The 21,989-nt window shown below is 36.4% G+C and overlaps 1 protein-coding gene across 1 annotated transcript; it reads right to left on the reverse strand.

Annotated features, from left to right (window-relative positions):
• Positions 1–299: 299 nt before the first annotated feature.
• Positions 300–17,798, reverse strand: INSL6 (insulin like 6). Its single transcript, XM_014860725.3, has 2 exons — positions 16,310–17,798; positions 300–6,914 (listed from the first exon to the last, which is right to left on the reverse strand). The coding sequence occupies exons 1-2, from the start codon at positions 16,587–16,589 to the stop codon at positions 6,595–6,597; spliced, it is 600 nt and encodes a 199-aa protein (XP_014716211.2). The 5' UTR covers positions 16,590–17,798; the 3' UTR covers positions 300–6,594.
• Between the last annotated feature and the right edge of the window lie 4,191 nt (positions 17,799–21,989).

The following is a 21,989-nucleotide window of genomic DNA, read 5'->3' on the forward strand; positions in this document are numbered from 1 at the left end:
GATATAAAATGGAATTATAAAAAAAAAATTCAACCCAGTAGAATGCGAGGAGAAAAAGGAACAGAGATCAGATGGGACAAATAAAAAATAGCAGGAGTGTAGATTTAAACCCAAACAATACTGACAATTACATTAATCACTGATCTAAATATTCCAAATAAAAGGCATATATTGTCAAAATCAAAAAGCAAGAACCAATGAAATGCTGTTTAAAAGGAACCAATTTTAAATATAAAGGTGAAGATAGTTTAAAAATAAAAGGGTGAGAGATTATATATGATGGAAACACTAATATGAAAGTTGGAGCGGCTATATTAATATTAGGAATATTACCAGTGACAAAGGGAAACATAATAACCAAAGGATCAATTAATCAATAAGACATGACATGCACCTAGTAACAGAATTTTGAAATACATGAAGAATTATAAATAATAACTGATCTAGAATGACACATAGACAAATGCACAATTACATTTCAACACTTTTCTCTCATTAATTGATGGAACGACAAGACAGCAAGATCAGTAAAGATAGAGAACATTGAACACAACCAACCAACTTGACTAAATGACAATTATAGAACACTACACCACACAATAGCAGAATATACATTTATTTCAAGTGCACATGGAATAATCATGAAGATTCAGCATATACTGGGCCATAAAATAATTTTCAAGAAATTTTAAAAGATTAAAATAATATTCTTCTCTGTAAACAACACAATTCAAATTAGAAATTAATAAAAGATATCTGGTAATTGCTGTGAAACATAGGAAATTTTAAAAACAGAAATAACCTATGGGTCAAAGAAAAAATACCAGAGAAAACAGAAAATATTTATGAATGAAAATGAAAATATATATGCAGTTAAAGCTGTGATTAGAGTGAAATTTATAGATTTAGATGCTTCTAAAAAGGAAGATCTAAAATCAATAACTTCAGAAACTAGAAAATAAAAAGGAAATTAAATTCAAGAGGAGGAAAAAATAAAGCTAGAAGCATAATTCAACAAAATAGAAAAAATCAATAAAGAATATTAGCAAAGGCAAAAGCTGATACTTTGAAAATATCAATAAAATTGATAACCTCAGGTAGAATTATCAAGAGAAAAAGAAAAAAGGACACAAATTACCAAAATCAGAAATAAAAGAGGTTACCATTTCAGATCCTACAGACATATAAAGGATGATGAGGGAAATATTATGAACAACTTTATGCCTATAAATATGACTAAGGACTTAGATATTAGTAACTAATTTCTTGAAAGAAAAAACTGCCAAAACAGACTCAAGAAGAAATAAAAAATTTAAATAGCACTATATGTATTTTTAAATTGAATTTATAATTGAAAACTTGAACCTGAAATAACTGGCAAATTCTATCAACAATTAAGGAAGAAATAATATAATCCTGCACAGATTCTTTATGAAAGTAAAGAAGGAAGCAACACTTCGCAACTCCCTTTATGAAGCCCTCATTACTCTCATATCAGAACCAAAGACGTAAGAAAAAATTATGCACCAACATCCCTTATGACCATTGACACGAAAACCCTTAACTAGTAGCAAATCCAGGAAAAAAGAAATATATATATATATATATATATATATATATATGTATATATGATAATATATCATGACAGATTCCTCAGATTTTATCTGAGGAATACAGTTAGGTTAACTTTCAAAAAAATCAATCAATGAAATTCATCATATTAACAGAATAAAGGAGAAAACCCACATAATCATCTCAACATATGCAGAAAATGCACTGGACAAAATTCAACATTCCCTCATGATAAAAACTCTCAGCAAACTGGGAATAGAAGTGAAGTTTTTCAATCAGATAAAGTGCATCTACAAAAGTCGAGCTAACATCATATTTAATGGTGAAAGAATCAATGCTTTCCCCCTGGGACTGGAAGAAGGCAAGGATACGCTCTCTAGTCAACATTTTACTGGGGGTCGTAGGCAATGCAATGAGGAAGAAAAAAATAAAAGACATCATATTGGAAAGGAAGAAATAAAACTGTCTCTACCCATAGATGATGTTATTTATGCAGAAAATCCTAAGAAATCTACAAAAAAAATAAATTACTAGACTTATAAGTGAATTTAAATATTGCAGGATATATGGCCTAAATATGAAAATTTACTATTTCTAGATACTAGCAACAATTAGAAAATAAAATTATTAAAAATAGCACTTAAAGTAGCATAAAAATAAAATATGTAAGGATACATTTAACAGGATATTTGTAAGAACTGTACACTAAAATCTACAAAATATTGCTGAAATTAATGAAGACCAAAAAATGGAGGGACATACCATGTTCATGGATCAGACAACTCAATTCTCCCTAAATTAATCTGTAGATTCAGTATAGTTGCAACCATCATCCCAGTAGAATTTTATAAATATTAACAAGATGATTCTAAAATTTATATGGGAATACAAAGGATCAAGAATAGCCAATACAATTTGGAAAAAGAAGACAAAGCTTGGAGGACTTACACTACCTTGTTTCCAGGCTTATAAAGCTACAGTAATCAAGACTGTGTGATACTGGCATAAGGAAAATGTGTAGATTACTGGAACAAAATAGAGTGTCAGAAATAAACCCACTTATATACATGGTCAATTGATTTTTGTAAGACATGCCAATGTCACTGGATGAAAGAATAGTGTACAATAAATAGGCTGGAACTACTGGTTAGCCATTTGGAAAAAATAAATCTTGACCTCTATTTTCACCAGACACAAAAATGAACTCAAATGGATCATAGACCTAACATAATATCTAAAACTATAAAAATTCTAGAAGAAAACTTGGGAGAATATCTTGAACTTGGAAAAGGAAAAGATTTGTTCGATATAAAATGCAAAATATTACCAATTATAAAAGAAAAATTGATAAATTGAACTTCATAAAAATTTAAAAGTTCTCTTTTAAAGATATTAAGGAAATGAAAAAGCAAATCACATAGTGGAAGGAAATATTTGCATTTCATATATCTGACAAAGAACTTGTATCAAGAATTTATAAAAATGTCTTACAATTCATTAATTTAAAAACACAACCAATTAAAAATGGGCATAGATTTGTACAAACACTTCATAAAAGACATATGAATAATCAATAAGCATATGAAGAGGCTCAACATCATTAGTCATTAGGGAAATGCAAAATAAAACCACAATGAGATACCACAACACTCTCACTAGAATAGCTAAAATTAAAAAGACTGATAATACTAAGCATTGGTGAGGAAATGGAGCAATTGGAGTCTACTTTGGAAAACAATTTGACGACTTCTTACAAAGTCAAATTTATACTTATCATATGCCACAGCTTTGCCACTCCTACATATTTACCCAAGATAAATAAAAACATATGTCTAAGGGCTGGCCTGGTGACACAGCAGTGAAGTTCACATGTTCTGCTTCAGTGGCCTGGGGTTCGCCAGTTCAGATCCCAGGTGTGGACCTACGCACCACTTGTCAAGCCATGATGTGGTAGGCATCCCACATATAAAGCAGAGGAAGATGGGCATGGATGTTAGCTCAGGGCCAGTCTTCCTCAGCAAAAAGAGGAGGATTGGCGGCAGATGTTAGCTCAGGGCTAATCTTACAACAAACAAACAAAAAATATGTCTACACCAATCTTGTACATGAATGTTTATAGAAGCTCTATTCCTAATAAAACGGAATGCTATGAAAAATTAAAAGGAACAAATTACTGATTCATGCAACAACACTGAGGTATCTCTAAAACCTTATGCTAAGTGAAATTAGCCAGACGTAAGAAAATATACCATATGATTCCATTTATATTAAATTCTGGAAAAGGAAAGACTTACCAATATTGACAGTGGTTACCTGGGCCAGGATTGACTGCAAACAAGCAAGCCACTACTAATGATTTGGAGTTTCCATTTAAGATGAAACTCATTTACTATCATCCTTGCCTTAAACCAATTCAAAACGACTTTCTGAACCACTGTCAGCAGCTTTATCATCCAAGCCCACTCAAGAAAACGGAAACCACAGCAGGTATTTTAACAGGAAATTTAATATAAAGAGTTGGTTAGACGTATTAGAGGACTGAAAAGCAAAAAAAAGTCAAACATTAAGGTAATACAGAGATTAAAAAAAACTTTACGAAGTGGCTACCATGCCTAAACAAAGGAAAGACGTTGAAATTATCAACATGTAAAAGCTTGGAAGAAGGGCATGCAACAAGCTAGGACCCAGATCTTTGAGGAGAATGTGCTGCCCAGCTGATGCTTGTACCGTAAGAGCTTGGTGGAGGGTTCCCACAGAGTTGGAACTCAGACATTTGAGAAAGGGGCACCAGTCAGCTGGTGTTGGTACCTCTGAGGGAAAGTGATGAAGCTGGTTATGGAAGTTAAGGATAAAGTGAAACAAACTGCCACTACCAGTGTGCAGAAATGCTGCTGGGTGATATTGAAATAGGGAGCAAAAGGGAAAGGAGTTCCCTCTAGTGCCCCACTGGCAGAACCTAAGAAGCCAGCTAGTAAAGGAAAAGTGTGATTTACAGGATCCAGGTCCCAGCATCACAAAGCAGAATAAAGAACAGGAGATTTGGGGCTTAGAGCCAATAGATTGCTAACCAATAGAGATGCCAAACAAAGTAGAGGCCAAATAAACAAACTTCAAACAAATATGTATGGATAATTTCTGCTCATGATTTCTTGACATCAGGAGTACTGAACAAGATGCTAGGATTAGAATCTTGATCCAGCTCTACCACTAACTAGGAAGGAACTTAAGATGAATGAGCCTCAACGAGTTGCTTAATATCAAGGTATCTCAGCTTTCATTCATTTTTTTTCTGCTTCAGGATTCCTTTAAGGAGTCCATAAGGAAAATGGGAATGTTCTATCCAAATGCACAAAATTATTGTTAGCATAATTATAAATATTAAAAGACAGGCACTAAGCTAAAAAGCAAATTAAATACAGCCTAACATACAAATTAGTAAAGTGGGTAGGGAAGTATATAACTATGCAAGTAATACACTTGGTTAATCTCATGATTTTCTAATTTGGACTTTTGATGTGTATATATGGGTTAGTAAGCTAATAAACTATTTTTATTCTTAAACTACAAGTATAGACCTATAATTCTTCAAACTGGCTCAACTGCACGGCTGTATTTTGGCCTAAGCATAGATAATTCTCAATGGTACATTTTCATCTAACACCTAGCAGACTAACTCCACCACTCAACCATGATATAATCTGTTATTTTATATCTAAACGAGTGGCTCCCTATATTTAGAAAAATAACTGAATGTAGACTACAGCCTGGAACTGGTAAAAAAAATTTCAAACAAATTTATTAATGCATTTAAGTGTATATGATGTAGACATATGTGGAAAAGAACCTTTGTCCTAAGAAATAACAGAGCCAAGTAGGAATAAAAAATTTAATTGAAAAGAACATTACAGTACATATTTGGGAAAGAAACTAGAGAAAGATTTCAAATGATGCTTATCCCTTAATTAATGGTGGAAAGTATGAATTCCACTTTGGATTCTTTGGATTAAGCTTTGCTCTATTTGTAGCATTTAAAAAATTTCACATATTTTTCACCTTGTGTCCAAAGTGTCCAATACACCCAAAATACACCAAAAACTTAGTGTTGTAACATCTATATTGAGTTGAGAAATGCAAGCACATAAATAGCAGGGTTTCAAAAATGTTCATATAGTGACTTTATTACCAGTGGTTCTCGACCTTTAACTTACTTCAGAATGACCTGGCGGGTCTGTAAAAAAGCAGACTGCTGGGCCCCATAGCCAGAGTTTCTGATTCAAGAGGTCTGGGGTGGGACCTTAGAATTGCATTTCTAACAAGTTTTGAGGTGATGCTAATGCTGCTAGCTCCGTCAGCACTATATTCTAAGTAAGCCAGAATAGTGTGTCACATTATATCAGTACCTTCAAAGCAAAGACAGAATATCTTGGAGAGATTTTACAACCTAAAGACATTCATTGAATTCTAAGTCCTCAGGAGAAACTGTGAAAAGATTTCTGATCAGTTACTATAATAAAACTCAAGGAATTTAAAGTGTACCTACTATTATAGTATAACAACTCCTACTAGGAGTGGCAGTTGGTTAGTTATTTTTAAGTTGGTGGGACAGATGTATTGGCATACTGGAGTGAGCCTAATAGTCATGGGCATCAGTCTGTATGTCATATAGATGGAATGCAGAACATTCCATAATCCATCTATAGGCAGCTTAAGAGAATTTCCACCACCGCAACAAGAATGAACAGGTAATTCTTAGATGTATACACGGATCATGCCAGTAACATCTTCTTCAAATATAAAAATATATGAAAAATAGGGGTCACGAAAGGAAATATAAGATTCCTATTACCACCAAAAAGTATTGTCAAGTGCTTACAAGTACATTCAGATGTTTACGGCAGAGAACCCTACAAGGACAATTACCAAAAAAATAAGTTAAAAGTAAATATGTTAAGTTTTTATTAAGTTAGTATAATTCCTATGATGGTTAGTCTATCTCAGTCACAACTGATGATCCTTTTTGCTTTAGTTTTTATAAACAATATACGGAAGGCATGCAATGCGAAGTTCTTCTTTTGTACATCCTTTAAGACAACACTTTTCTGAGTATCCTCTGCGTTTTCTTTGGGGATGATTCCCCCAAAACAAATTGCTTAAGATTCTAATTTTGTTTGTGTTTTTCTTCTGAAATTCTACAATCTCGTGAATATATGAATTGATATCTTTTGAAGAGGAAAATCTTCTTGTCTTATCAGGTGGCAAGTTGGCCTTTTTATACTGATGCTCAGGCAATGACTGCATCTCCAAACTGTTTATTGCTTCTTCCTGAGAGGCAGAAGTAGAGACTGTTGAGAGACAAGAAAAAATCCTACTTTATTAAAATCTTCCTTTAGCTGAAAATTTAATCAAATAATGGAATACTAAAGTCAGATAATTATTAAAAAATAGGTAATCACATTTTCTTTTTCTGCTTTTTCTCCCCAAATCCCCCAAGTACCTAGTTGTATATTTTAGTTGTGGGTCCTTCTAGTTGTGAGTAATCACATTTTAAATAATAAAATAGTTATTCAAAAGCAATATATATTTTTAACTGAAACAGTTGTAAATAGTGTTTTCTTATAAAAAGGCTTAGAAAACTTTGTACATTTTTTACACACAAAATTTTTTTTGAGATATCATTCACACGCCATGAAATTCAGCATTTTAAATTATACAATTTAGTGTTTTTTAGTATATTCACAAGGTTGTGCAACCATCACCGCTATCTAGTTCCAGAACATTTCTATCACCACCCCGCCCACCCCCAAATCCCATACCCATTAGCAATCACTCCAATTGCCCTCTTTCTCCAGCCCCTGGCAACCACTAATCTACTCCCTATTTCTATGGTTGCTTATTCTGGAAATGAAATCATACTATATGTGGACATTTGTGTCTGGTTTCTTTCACTTACCAAAATGTTTTTAAGGTTCATCCATGTTGTAGCATGTATCAGTCCCTTATTCCTTTTATGGTTGAAAAGGTTTCCATTGTATGGATATACCACATTTTATTTATCTATTTATCAGTTGGGGGACATTTGGGTTGTTTCCACTTTTTGGATATTATGAATAGCACTGCTGTGAACATCCACTTACAAGCTTTTGTTTGAACATGTGCTTTCTATTCTCTTAGGTATATACCTAGCAGCAGAATTGACGGATCATACGGTCAATTTGTTTAACTTTTTGAGGAACCGCCAAACTGTTTTCCACAGTGGCTGCACCATTTTATAATCTCACCACTGACATACTAGGGTGTCAAATGCTCCACATCCTCACCAACACTCGATAGTTTCCATTTTTTGATTATAGTCATCCTAAAGGACATGAAATAGTATCCCATTGTGGTTTTGATTTGCATTTACCTAATGACTAATGATGCTGAGCATCTTTTCACGTGCTTATTGTATATCCTCTTGTAGGAATGTCTATTCAAATGCTTTGCCCATTTTTTCAATTGGGCTATTTGTCTTTTTATGCACATCTTATAACTAAGTGGTTTAGTAAAAGCCATTTTGTTCTTCACTGAAATATAAAGAAATGGAGAAGTGGTGATATGCTCAATGAACTGATTGCTACTGTTATACTGCTCTTAACTCATTCAGTAATACTGGAAAGAAACTGAAATAACTCCAGAAGCTAATTATTTGGAGGCTTGCTGGATTTCTATCATTGCCCTTGTCTCTCTACACTCCCTTCTAGGAGGATATATTTGCCCATAGCCACTGCTTAGGCAGCCATGTGCTGAAACACGTGACTCCACCCTATAGCCACAGTTGAACAGACTGGAGGTTGGCACCTGACCCCAAAGAAATCAGTCTACTACAGTGGCCAGTAATCCATGCCATGTGAAAAAAAGGAGCTGGCCCAATCAGATTTCCTCTCTTTGAAATTAGAATTAAGAAGTAATGAGAAAAAGATGAGTTAGTGAAAACCAAAACAAAGGATACTATGAGGCTTGTCATGACAAGCTAAAGTTATAAAGGAACATAAATACTAGAGGTGAAAAGATTCAGGGAGAGAGAGGGAGGGGGTGGTTTTTAGAGCTCATATAATTCCTTAGGCTTTCCAGAACCATTTCTAGATCTTATTTTTATAATGATTTACGCCCCCCTGACTTTTTCTTGAGGTTATTTACTTGAATCACTATCTCTTGCAGTTAGAGTCCTATTAGAATACTCTTTAATCTTTGTATTTAATAAATGCCTAAGCTGAATTGAGCAACAATAAAACATTAGGATACATATTAAAGAGACAGTAGTAAATAAATACTGTCATCCAAGACAGACAAATATGTGATCAATTAAAATGTCATAATTAACAGAGAAAATTGAAGAGAAAAAGTGAAGTAGGTCGTCTAGGCAGGATGAAGAAAGGGCTTCCTGGATGAGATGTGCCATGTTCTGCCACTTAAAGGAAAAAAGGCAGACAATAAGAAGGAAACTTTTTCATGAATGAAGGCAATTAGGGACTAGCTAATGGAAACTACATATTAAATTGGAGAAGGAATTTAAAGGGAAACAAGCTGTACGCATCAGGAAACAAGAAAGGTTTAAAACGAGCATTTAAATCAATGGATTTGAAAAAGAGGAAGAGAGAGAACCCAAAGAAGTAAGGAAAGAAATCAACAAAATACAGAACCAAAACAATATAAAGGTTTAGAAAACTAAAAGTCGGTTCTTTAAAAGGATTAATAAAATAGAACTCTAGCCAGACTAACCAAGAAAAACGAAACAAGAAAATGAACAAAATACAGGAAAATACAGTAGGAAAAAAAGAACTACATATATAACCAATTGTTTAAATAAATGAATATTATGAATGCTTATACATTTAAAAATCAAGATGAAATAGATGAATTCCTAGAAAAATACAAGATGCTTTAATTGGCACATGGAGACACAGAAAACTTAAACATACCGACAATATTTAAAGAAATTAAAAGGGCAGTCATAGTTATCACCTCTCAAAAAAGACACACACAGATGGTTTTAAAAGTAGGTTGTACCTACTTTTCAAGAACAGTAAATTCTAATCATATGCAAGTTGTTCCAGGAAAAGAGCAAAAGCTGTCCAGCTCATTTTACGAAGCTAGCATAATCTTTATTCCAAAACTAGGTAAGAACAATATGAGACTCAAAAAAAAAAGTATAAGCCCATTTCACTTACAAATGTTTATTTGAAAGTCTGAAATAAGATATTAGTTAACTGAATCCATAAACGTATTTTACAAATATATTAAAAAAGGGTTTATCCCAGAAATGCAAGGATAGTCAAGGTCACAAAATCTATCAATGCAATTTATCATATTAATAGACTTTCATCATCAGTTTCAGCTGGTTTTACTTTCTACTTTATGAGAAAATTGAGGGAATCAGAAGAGAACTTTACATTTGCTCCCTTCATCATTTTTTCACTCATCTCTTAACATCGGTACCCATATACTCTGCCTTCCTCTATTTCCATAGGTGAACTATCCACTCTAAAGCCAATTCCTCCACTTATGGACTAGATTTCATCTCCTCTTGCTTACTCCAGGACATCACTCCAGCAATGCTTCTCTATATCCTTCATCATAAATTTTTCGCTTCTATTGAATCTCTCCTATCAGCAAACAAATGTTATTTCTCCCACTTAAACCAAAACCCACTTCTCTTGGCCCTTCTTACCTGCCAGTTACCATCCTATTTCTTTTCTCCCCTCTGTAGCAAAACTCCTTGGTAGAGTTTTCTATATATACGAATTCATTCCTCTTCTCTCATTTTGTCTTAAGCCCACTCTAATCAGGCTTTTGTTCCATCACTCCACCAAAACTTCTCAAGGTCACGAATGACCCCCACTTTTGCTAAATTCAACAGTGAATTCTCATCTTATTTGACTTATCAAAAAACACTCCTTGATACATTTTCTTCACTTGGTTTGCAGGACACCAATTCACTCTTTTTCCTACACATTTTCCCCTTTTCTAACTGCTTTGCAAGTACTTCCTCTTCAACTTTTTAATGCTGTTGTCTCCCAGGGCTCAGTCCTCGGTACTCTTTTCTATTTATACTTACTCTTTTGGTGATCTCATCTAGTCTTATGGTTCAAAAAATCATCTATATACCTATGACTCCTAAATTTCTATCTTCAAGCAAGATTTTTCTTCCAAACTCCAGATTCATATATCCTACCACTTACTCAACCTCTCCACTTCAATGTCTCAAACTCAACATGTTTAAAAGTCCACCTGAACTTTTCAAACTCAACGTGTCCAAAAGTGAACTACTGATGTTGTCTTCCAAACCTGTCCCATTTGAGGTCGTTCCTATTTCAGGTGACAGCAACCCTATCCTTCCAGGTATTCAAAGCAAAAAGCTTGGAATTGCTTATTTTTAATATATTGGAGTCATTTTTTATTTTTCTCATATCTCACATAAAATCTACCCAAATATATCTACAAAATAACAATTTTCACTACCTCCACTGCTATTATCCTCATCCAACTACTATCAACTCTAATATCCTCCCTAACAGGTCTCTCTACTTCTACTCTTGCCTCCCTACAGTCTATCTTCAACACAGTAGCCAGAGTGATCCCTTTAAAATGTCAATTATTTCATTACTCTGCTCAAAAGTCTGTACTGACTCTCTGCATCACTCAGAGTAAAAGCCGAAGACCTTACAAGGGTCTAAAAGACTCTATTTTATTTGGCCTGCCTGTTACCTCTCTGACCTTACCTTCTACTACTTCCAGAACACTCACTCTCTCTGCTCCAGCCACACTGGCCTCCTTGCTGTATACACAAGGCAGAAGTGTATTTGCTCTGATCTTTCCTCTGCCTACACATTCTTTCCCCAGTTATCTACTTGGCTAACCCCTTTACCTCCTTTCTCAAATCTCACCTTTTCAATGAGGACTACCTTGATCACACTATTTAATACTATACCCTACCCTCCAACCACCGGCAGTCTTGATCTCCCTTGTCCTGTTTCACTTTTTATTTTTCTATAGCTTTATTACCTTCTAATATTTACTTATTACCTTTCTTACTTATGAAAGCCCCATGATGCCAGGGATCTTTGTTTGGTTCACTGATGTATCCGAAGGGTCTAGAGTAGTGCCTGGCACTTAGCAGGTACCTACCCCATAAGTATTTCCTGAATTAATTAATAAAAGAAAAAATCATATGATTATGCAAAAGGATGCTCCAAAAAAGGCCTTAATAAAGTTCAGCCCTATTCATAATGATAAAAAAGTACCTCTTAGCAAGCTTCCTTATCTTAGCAAAGGTTATATAGCACAAACCTAAGCACATTATACCTAATGGAGAAATTTAAATGCATTCCCCTTTAAAATTGGGGACAAGATGAAACATCCCACAATCATCACTACTTAACAGTGCTAGAGGACCTGGCCAATGCTATAAGAAAAATAAAAGAAGACTGTATAAGGTTTAGAAAGGAAGTGACAAAACTATCATTTGCAAATGATAGAAAAATCCACAGAAACCAACTGTTAGAACTATTAAGATAGTTCAGCATAATTACTAAAGATCAACCTATGAAAATTACATTTCTCTAGCCAACAATCACTAACTAGAAAATACAATTAACAAGCATTTACAATAGCAGAAAAACCCAAAGTATTAAGCATTAAGTTAACCAACAATAAAGAAAGTCTCCATAGAGAAAACTTTAAAATTCTAAAAATAGAATACAAAGATATTCTATGCTTTCGGTTGGAATGACTTTATGTTAAAAACATGCCAATTTTCTTCAAATTAATCTACATATTCCATATATCCCAATTAACATTCCAGATGGATTTTTAAAAAAAATTCAATAAGCTTACTTTTAAATATATATGGAAGAATAAAGGTTGAGGATTGGCTTATTCAATCTTAAAGGGAAAAAAATAAACATTGGAGACTTGCCCTCCCAGATACATGACATCCTACAGAGTCATAGTATTAAAAAGTGTTGTAATGGTACAAGGTCAAACAAGAAGACCAATTAAACAGAATAGGAAGCTCAGACAAACTTAATAAACAATAAAAGTGGCTCTACAAATCAATGAGAAAAGAATGATCTAGTAGATTGCATTCAGAAAACTAGCTCCTTATGTAGAGAAAAAAATAAGACTTATTGAGAAGACTAAGACAGCATCTCTAGCCAGAACCGAACCAAAAATGGGTTCTAGAAGAATTAAGGACCTAATGAGAAATGTAAAACTATAAAGTTAACAGAGGGACAGAAAAAGACCTCTGAAACAAAATTTCAAAAGTATGAACAATAAGGCAAAACACTTATTGCCTAATTATATAAAATTAGGGCTTTCTGTCAAACAACGCTAATAGATGATAGAATGGGACATATTTGCAATATCTAAAACCAACAACTGGTTACTATTGTACCTAGATTTCAAATAACTGTTACAAATCAACTGGAAAATAACAATTCCAACAAAAAATGGACAAATATATAAACAGGAAACTTTTAGAAAAAAGAAACCCAAAAGGCCAATAGGCAAATGAAGAGATGCTCAAATCCAGAGCAAGTAAGAGAAAAATGAAACTGGCTATCATACTGGCAAGAGTTAAAAATTGTATAATGCTAACTATTGGCATGGATATGAGAACACAGGAATCCTCATATACTGGTGATGAAACTATAAATTGGTGTAGCCATTCTGCAGAGCAAACTGACACTCCTCAAGCAAATTAAGCATACATATATTTTATGACACAGCAATTCTACCCTTAGGTATATAACCCAGAGAAATGTCCACACAGGTCCATAAGTGGGCACATACAATGATGTTCATGGCAGTGTTATTTATAGTGTCAGGCTATATAGGTTAGGTGTTCATTGCTGAAAGAATGAGGAAGTAAAATGTGGGGAACGCATGTGAGTACTATGCAGCACTTGAAAGCAATGGACTAAATGTTCATATAACAATAGGATATAGATCTTAAATACCATTTAGATATATTTTTAAGATACATGCACAGGAAACAACGCACAATTTGCAAAAAACATATACAAAAAATATATAATACACACGTTGGAATGGCTGCCTATGAGAGGAGGAGAATGGGAGTAGAGAAAGGAGATGTGTGAAGACTAATCATCTAACATACTGTATAATTTACTTATGTTTATCATCTATCTTCACTATTAGCGTCTATCTTCACTATTCTGTAAGCGTCATGAGGACAGGAGCCTTCACTACCTCCTGAATGAAACCATTCCCTCTTATGTCCCAAGCAAGGTGCCAAGAATACCTGGCACATAACAGGCACTCAAATTGTGTTGAATTAATACAAAAAAAGAGGGGTCCTGCATGGCCCAGTTGTGATAATGATATCTAAAAAACAAAAAACCAATAATAGATGAATGAAGACCAAGAATAGGGGGATATGGCCAATCTAACTGGAGGGAGTTACGGATTATGAAAAGCTGGTGATGAAATATTAATGGTTTCACCTGGCACCAAGAGCTGGGATGCACCATACTCAGCCAGAATTTAGAAATATGATGTTAGTTTCATGGTGCCACATTCTGGGGTAGGTCTTGGAGACATGGTCTACCTTCAGGATCCACTAACAAGAAGCACACAATTTCAGATTCAAGTTATATATGAATAGCTCTAGAAAAAAACGTTTTGGATGAGTGTACCAAACTATCTCTTCATTAAGATTAAAACTGTTGATTATTGACTTGATCTAACAGAAATGTGTCCTGCTGGTACAAGCTAAATAAAAGTTAATCAACTTTCAGCCACATTCACATGCAAAAGAAATGGCATAATTATATATTCTATATTGGAATTCTATACTGGGAACACATACCTCTCTACAGGTTCTAAATTATTCACTGGAAATTCAGAGGACAGATTAAATGTAATCTTTCCTTACAGATTAATAATTAAAAAAATTTTAATACAAATTCATATTGATAACCTAAATCTATTTTTCATTCTTCCACACATTTTAAAACAACTATGGCTTTATTGCCACATGATATTTCCACTTCAGCAAACTGCCCCTTACATAGTTCCCATTGTAACTATGTTTAATGAGTATGACAATTCTGAAATACTGTCAGATATGTTTTTATTTCCAACAAATTTTGTTTCATTTCAGCTTCCTCCTCATTAATTAATGACATTTATTCCTCCAGGAGAGTGTGAATAACACCTGAAATAAAGGGGTCGTTAATCAGCTCTGAGCTTTAACGTGGACTTTTTTAAATTAAGAAAGTAGTATCCAGAGCAGTCTGAGATAGTCTCTTTTTCAAGAAAAGGAAGTCAAGCTCTTTTTAAATAACAAAACTCGAGCTTGGATATCTGACGGTAACATTTTGTCTATAGGAGGCAGTGAGAGCACAGTATTTGATTTGAAAGAAATGCCTATCCAACATCAAGTAGAAAGGGAAGGTCCTCCTTGCACTTCTGGGCAAAAAGAACAAGAGAGGGAGAGAGAGAGAGGTGAAGCAGACCCTTGTTACTCAAAAAGCATTATCCAACTAGCAGCAGCAGCATCACCTGGGAGCTTGTAAAACTGTAGACTCTCAGGCCCCACCCCAGACTTACTGAATTGGAATCTGTATGTTAACAGTATTCCCCAGGTGATTCACATGCACATTAAAGTGTGAGAGTCACTGATGTAATAAAAGCAGAAGTAGAAGACTTTGGGGAGAGACACTTCCTCCACTGTAAGAAAAGGATAAAGTGAGTTTATGCGTAGGTAGCTTTGATAGAAAATGACAAAGATTCAGTCTGATGGTTTCCATTGTTTCCGTCTTTAAAAGTTTTCATTCCCTTAGCAGTAATAATCTTTTTCATTCATTCATTTAAAAAGAAGTTAATGCGTGCCTGTAAGGTGCTATTGTCACAGTCTTCAAATTCTCAAAATTTTATCTTTGAACTTGTAAGTGAAGTGTTAAGTGTGTGAACTTTTAAGTGAAGTCTGATGTGACAATAAATAACGTCTGTGAGCAGACGAGATATGCACAAAAAAGGAAAAAAGCTTTATATTTTAGCACTTTTAATGGCTCTTTCCTGCTTTTTGAACAAGGGGCCTTGCATTTTTTTTTCTGTAGGAGACTTTTATTTTTGCTGGGGAAGATTCGCCCTGAGTTAACATCTGTTGCCAGTCTTTTTTTTTTTTCCTTCCCAAAGCCCCAGTGCCTAGTTGAAAGTCCTTCTGGTTCAGAGAGCCCAACTTTAACCACTAGGCCATCAGGGCTGGCTCAAGGGCCCTGCATTTTTATCTTGCACCGGGCAGAGCCAATGATGTAGCGGGTCCTGGGGCTAGTCAAAAACAACTACGTGTCCGATACTGTCGTAGAAGGGAGAATGGAGTAGCTATGAAAGGGTGAGTGATGATTTCATGGGGAAAATGATACCCAAGTTAGGCTCTGAAGGACAAAATGGAGTTTGCCAGGTGACAAGGGTATTCCAGAAAGAGAAAGCTGGGGAAGAGCAGCATTCCTACATCAATGTGTAGACTTCTATGTGTATACTTATTTCTCGTAAGTTAAAAAGCTTCACAGAAGTTTGGTATATCTTCAACATACTGGTTTATAAAAATTCTAAATTACCTGTGTACTAGGCACCAATTCCATTTCCTGGAGAACTCACCGACTGGGAGCGCAGATTTGGGGATAGGCAATGTACAGGGATGAACAAACATGCCTTCGGTTTAGATTTTTACCTGGGTTTGCGCCTCTCCCCCAGACCGGGAAAGTGGTTTGGGTGCTTTCCAAGCGGTCGGGGATGAAGGTTTCCACCCCCACGGTGGCCTGGGAGAGCAGCGGTGGGGGGGTTTCCTCCTCGAAGTGGCTCCAGTTAGCATCGCCACAGAGTTTTACTATTTCTTGCAGGAGGTGCCTGCCGCACAGCTTCCTGGCTTCCCTGATGTCGCGTAGCTCGAGAGAGACCCGAACCAGCGGGAGCCCGAGCAACAGCACACACACGCAGAGAGGCCGCAGCATCCCCGCGCCCCAGCCAAGGCCCCCGCGCTCCTGTTCTAACCGCCGTCCGCTCCCGCGCCCGCTCGAACCGCGCACGCGCACCTGGCGGGTCTTTCGACGACGTGCGGACCTCGCGAGAACGCCAAGGCGAGGCTTGGGGTGGCGAGCCCGCTTGGGCTCAGGCGCTCCCCGGGGCTCTCAGACCGTTGAAGGCAGCAAGGCTTAATTCTTAAAATGATTGCTTCATTTTTCCTCCCATCGTCACTAGAGAGACTCACCAAAGGAAACACGGGGCCCCAGTTAACCGATGAAGCCATAAAAGATGTTGCTCCCTCAGTGGAATGCATTTCCCGCCCTTTTTGCCTGGTTGTTCATGGGGCGTCGCTTCCTCAGAGAAACCTTCCCTCGTCTCCTTCACGGTGTTTGGATCGTCCGGTTTGTTCCCTCTTATTGGGGCGCTTAACTTCTTCTCCACAGCCCCACGCTCCCTGAGGGCCGTGCCTGTGTCCGTGCTCGTTTCCATTGTTCCTCAGGGCTTGACGCGTTGTCGGCAACCAAACCTGCTGAAACCTGCGTGTTCGAGAACGTGTCAGCGCGTTTCAAAGTCGGATTCAAAGCTGCTTCGGGAAATTCCTGCTAGTTCCGTAGGGAGACACGGGCGTTCGCCTCAATCTCCAGAACAAAGAGGGTCCCCGGGGGTACACTGCGCTTCCTCCGCTGCTAGATTATGGAGGCTTGTCTATTGCCAAATTGTAACTAGCTTGTGACAGGGCCCCCTAGCGGCTTTGCCTGCTGAGAATGACAGCGTTTCGCCACGTTAGGAGGGAAGGGGCAGGGCAGCGCCGCGCAGCGGCACGGGTCGTTCGCCTGCGGTGAGTTGGTCGGAGGGACGGCCCGGCGGCCGCACGGGGGCAGCGCGGGGCTGCCCGAGGCGCGGGGGCGGCCGGACGCCCAAGCCTGCGACCCGACCCGCGCTGCTCGGCGCAGTGTCACCGCTTCCCTTCAGGATTCCTTCTCCTCTCCTTTCTGCCTTCCGCCTCTGTGTCTTTTTCTCCATTTTCCGTTCCCCCGGCTTCGCCCTGCCTCCCAGGGGCATGCGTGTGTGCTGTCGAATTAACTGGCGATCGGATTCTTTTAAAGATGGACGTCGTTGGATTAGCACAATTTCCTCGCCTTCCTCGAAAAACGAGTCACGTCCAAACTATAGTGGGCTGTGAGTCCTAGTCAGAAATTTATCAGGGAAACCCTGTGAGAAAGGAAAATATTCATTATACTGAGAGGAGTATTACAAAGCAGCAAATAAACAAAAAAACCTCTCCAGCAATATGCGTCAGACCCGGCACTTGTGATTTATGCTCGCGCTCGCTCTGCACGGTCCGTCCCCGCGCCCTACTGGGTGTTTCTCCGTGCCGTTCCCTTCAGACTGATGTCCTATATGCTTGACTTCTCTGTGTTTCCTGTCTGTCTCCTCCTACCAGAATGTAAGCTCCATGCAGGCAGGGGTTTTTATCTTGTTTACTTTGATATCTTTGCCTTGAACAGTGCCTGGCACATAGTAGATTTTTGGTAATGATTTAATGTTAACAATTATAATTCGTAATGTTAACAGCAAATAATAAGTGAAATGTTAATAATACCGACAATCATATAATATTTGGTGAATGAATGAATAAACTCCCTGAGAATTGGCTGCTTGTTCCCTTATGCCCTGTTTCATACTTATGTCATAATTATAGTTCTTTATGGCACTATGGTGAATTTTTGAAAAATCATTGTAATCATCTCTTCTCTGCTAGTGGTAAGCTCATTAAGGAGTGGAACCATGTTTCATATTTATTATTCAATGCCCAGGACGGTGACTGCTAAATAGACGCTTATTAAATGTTTAGTGAATGAATGGACACGTTCCTAACTGCTAGTACTAATTAATCTCATAGCGAGATTTAATGAACTTTTGAATTCACAAATTATTAGTGAAATGACTTTTTTTGAATGAATAAGTTACTATTATTGCTGAATGAATTCCTGATTTAATTATTAATATCTTATCCTAGCTACCGTATTCCAGAATATTGTGATAAAATGGGAGCTGCCCAATAAACTATATTTGAATATTTATAAATGAGAATTTCAGTTATGCAAGATGGAATATGGGATTGTTAGGAATTATACTAGAATATTTGTTTGTTTCTCAAGATGTTTTAGCATTTTATGTTGATATCTCGATATGGGAACTAGGATTCCCCATGGTTTAATCCTTTAAATTTTTAGTTTGAGAATATTAATTGTGGGCACAATTAATTATAATAACTATAGTACTTGCTTGCTTATAATACAAGTAATGTCTCCTTTATTTACTTTTTTACTTTCTGTCCAATTTATTGTCTGCCTTTCCTACTATAACATTGCTCTTGTTAACGCTGTATTCTTGGTGTTTATACCAAATATGTATTCTTGAATATATACAAATAGTATATATTCAAAGATATGTTTTGAGAGAATGATCATAATAACATATCATCTGCTGAGTGATTACCCCATATCAGGCATTATTCTATGTACTTGTATGTGTTTTACCCTATTTAATCCTATTGCAATCATATCAAGTAGTACTATAATTATCCCCACTTTATAAATGAGAGAGCTCAGACTTAGAGAGATTAAGAGACTTGCCTAAAATGACAGAGGTAGTAAGGGGCAGAGGCCTGATTAGAAATAGTCTGTTTCAGGAGCACAAACTCTTAACCTACTTTACATAACTTGTCAAAAGAAGATTATAAAAACAAATAATCTAGTTTTGTGTTGATGGTACATGATATCATAATATCAAAGCAAACCTTTTGAGACAAAAACCTTAAGTTAGAGGAAATAATAACTCGAACCAAAAAAAAAAAAAAACCCTGCACACACACACACACACACACACACACACACAAACCTAAGGTAATCTCCTCAGAATGGGTTTAAAAATTTACTCCATTGGTAGTAAAGACATTTAGAGGCTGGTCCCAGCAACAAGACTAGGTAGCTATACAAACTTGCAGAACTTATGTACCTCAGTTTCTTTATGTATATCATGAATATAAGAACATATGCCATAGGTTAAAAGTAGATGATAATAGTATCTTCTGATAAAGCTATTAAAGGATTAAATAAGATAATACATTAAATGAGATAATACACTAAATGAGATAATACATGAGATAATAAATGAGAAAATACAGTGCCTGACACATAGTACTCAATAAGTATTAGCTGTTATAATTATTGCTATCTCTATTTTATTCGAGTCTGAGAATGCAATGAGGTAATAGGTAGAATGCTCTTTAAAATAAATGTTGTATTCTTTATATATCAGATATCACTGTTAATTTGGCCAGAGTTTGAGAAAGTACATTTAAAATCATTTTTCATCTTTTTATTTCCAGTACATAAAAGAGAGTATGCAGTCAATATAGCTATGGTCCAGCTCTAAAAGAAGAGATTTTTCCATTAATTCGGCATGGAAAAAAGTCTTCGGTGTTCAGGAGATATAAATGAAATAAGTGAAATATCTTTAAGCACAAGAAGCTTAGACTTTTTATTCTAATTATATTGAAAATGTAATAGAGTAAAAACATTACTGGTTAAATGTTAAAATGAACTGCAGAGAATAGAAGGGGGAGACTAGTGTGGGCTGCAGTGGTCTTGGAAGTTTCATCTTGGAGACAGAACTTAACTGGGCTTTGATGGAAAGTTAAGCAGTGGAGAGGCAGGGCTGACACTTCAGGAAGAAGAGAAGATGGCAGGTACAAAGGTATGGAAAGCAAGTGAGCAAAGTATATTCTAGGGAAAAGAACCTAGATAATAGTTGTGTTAGGGATTAGTAGGAGATTATAAACTAATTTGTGGATAAGTTGTGGACAAGATGAAACTGAAGCTTGAGGTAAATAATTTGACTGTAATGTATACAGAAGAGGAGGGAGAAGAATTGAAAGTAGAGAAACCAACTGGAAGTCCACATTATTGATCCATGTATTGGTGAGAGCTAGGAATAGGATGGAAAGAGTGGAATAAACAAGACTGATAGAAGTGATTTTTAAAGAAAGCATCATAGGATTTGGTGACTCATTACATGTAAGCTGGATGTGAGAGAGAAAGAGTAATTTTACAAGACAAGGGCTTTGAGTTGTAGAGGATGAAAATGCTGATGACATCGAGGAAAATCATGAAGGAATCTAATCCCACAGTAAAGCTTTAGACATGATGAATTTCAGATGACTGTAAAACATTCCAGAGGAGTTGGCTAACAAAGAAAATGAAAACGTGGGGTTAGAAATATGCTGAGATGTCCAGCCTGGAGATCCAGATTTGGAAGTCAACAGCAAAGAGTTGTGAGTTAAAGTATTAAAAATTAATCAGGACCGACTGATGGGTATACAGTTTCAAGACAGAAAGGAGGCAATTTCATGTGGGAAGAAGCAAGAAAAAGTTAAAGAAGGAGAAAAGAAGATAAGAGAGAAGACGTAAACAGAATGATGTCATTTCATAAAAGCAAAAACAGAAGAGAATTTTAAAAAGAGACGGTCATCAGTGGAGTCAAATATCAAAGAGAAGTAAAAGAGAAGAGAGTTAAGATCGAATTTTGGTGTAGGAGGCCAGTGTAGAATCTAACAGGGTAAGAGTCAGGTAGGGAACAGTTCATAGTGGGTCCCAAAGGGAACGAGAAGTGAAGAACTAGGAACAGTTCTATTGGTTTGGCAGAAGAACCGTTGATGCAAAGACCATTTTTTGTTGTTGTTGTTTATAAAAAATGTTAGAAGTAAATAGAGGAAGATTCCCATGCAGAAGGAGGGGTTGATAATGTGCAAGGTCAAAGTGTGTAGCAAGATAATTAGTTGAGATAATACTTTTTCTTTCTGTATTTTTCCGTTCAGCTTTCCATACTCTCTCCACAAACTTAAACCAAGTATCCAGAGCCTTAGTATTTTCCCATATGACACACTTTTGCAGGCTAGAAAGCAGAAGCTTCTTAAAGTTGCTTTTCCCATGACCTATAAATACCTTAGTTAGCCAAAAATTATGCAAATGTTCCCAATGGACAAGAGAGAGGAAGCAAACGAGAGTGAGCAAGGGGAAGAAAGAGAGAGGAGAGAGAGAGAGTTTTTCCTTATACTAGAAAATAGTTGAAGGCCTAGAGTCCTGAAATAACAAATTATTGCTGTGTGATGCTGATTGACAATGCCCTGGAGAGGTGAAGACCTCACAAGGAATAGCTGTGTGGCATACCTAGGGAAACAGGACCCTGAGCAGAGGAACAAGCACTCTTGGCAAAGTTCTGCTGACCCTCAGCAAGGGAGGCAAGCAGCTGAATTGAAGGGACCATGCAGGCTTGGGTAGTAGGTGTCATGATGCAAGGCATTGAAAACTATGGATCCTGGG

The sequence above is a fragment of the Equus asinus genome, chromosome 23 (assembly GCF_041296235.1).
Source record: "Equus asinus isolate D_3611 breed Donkey chromosome 23, EquAss-T2T_v2, whole genome shotgun sequence".
Classification (NCBI taxonomy): domain Eukaryota; kingdom Metazoa; phylum Chordata; class Mammalia; order Perissodactyla; family Equidae; genus Equus; species Equus asinus.

What these genes read in the sequence shown, in the direction of transcription:
- INSL6 (XM_014860725.3), bottom strand. Translation starts at nt 16,589, where the DNA reads ATGCTGCGGCCTCTCTGCGTGTGTGTGCTGTTGCTCGGGCTCCCGCTG. An exon ending in GGGGAGAGGCGCAAACCCAG is followed by an intron (nt 6,915 to 16,309) that starts GTAAAAATCTAA and finishes GTCTCTCAACAG; the next exon opens with TCTCTACTTCTGCCTCTCAG.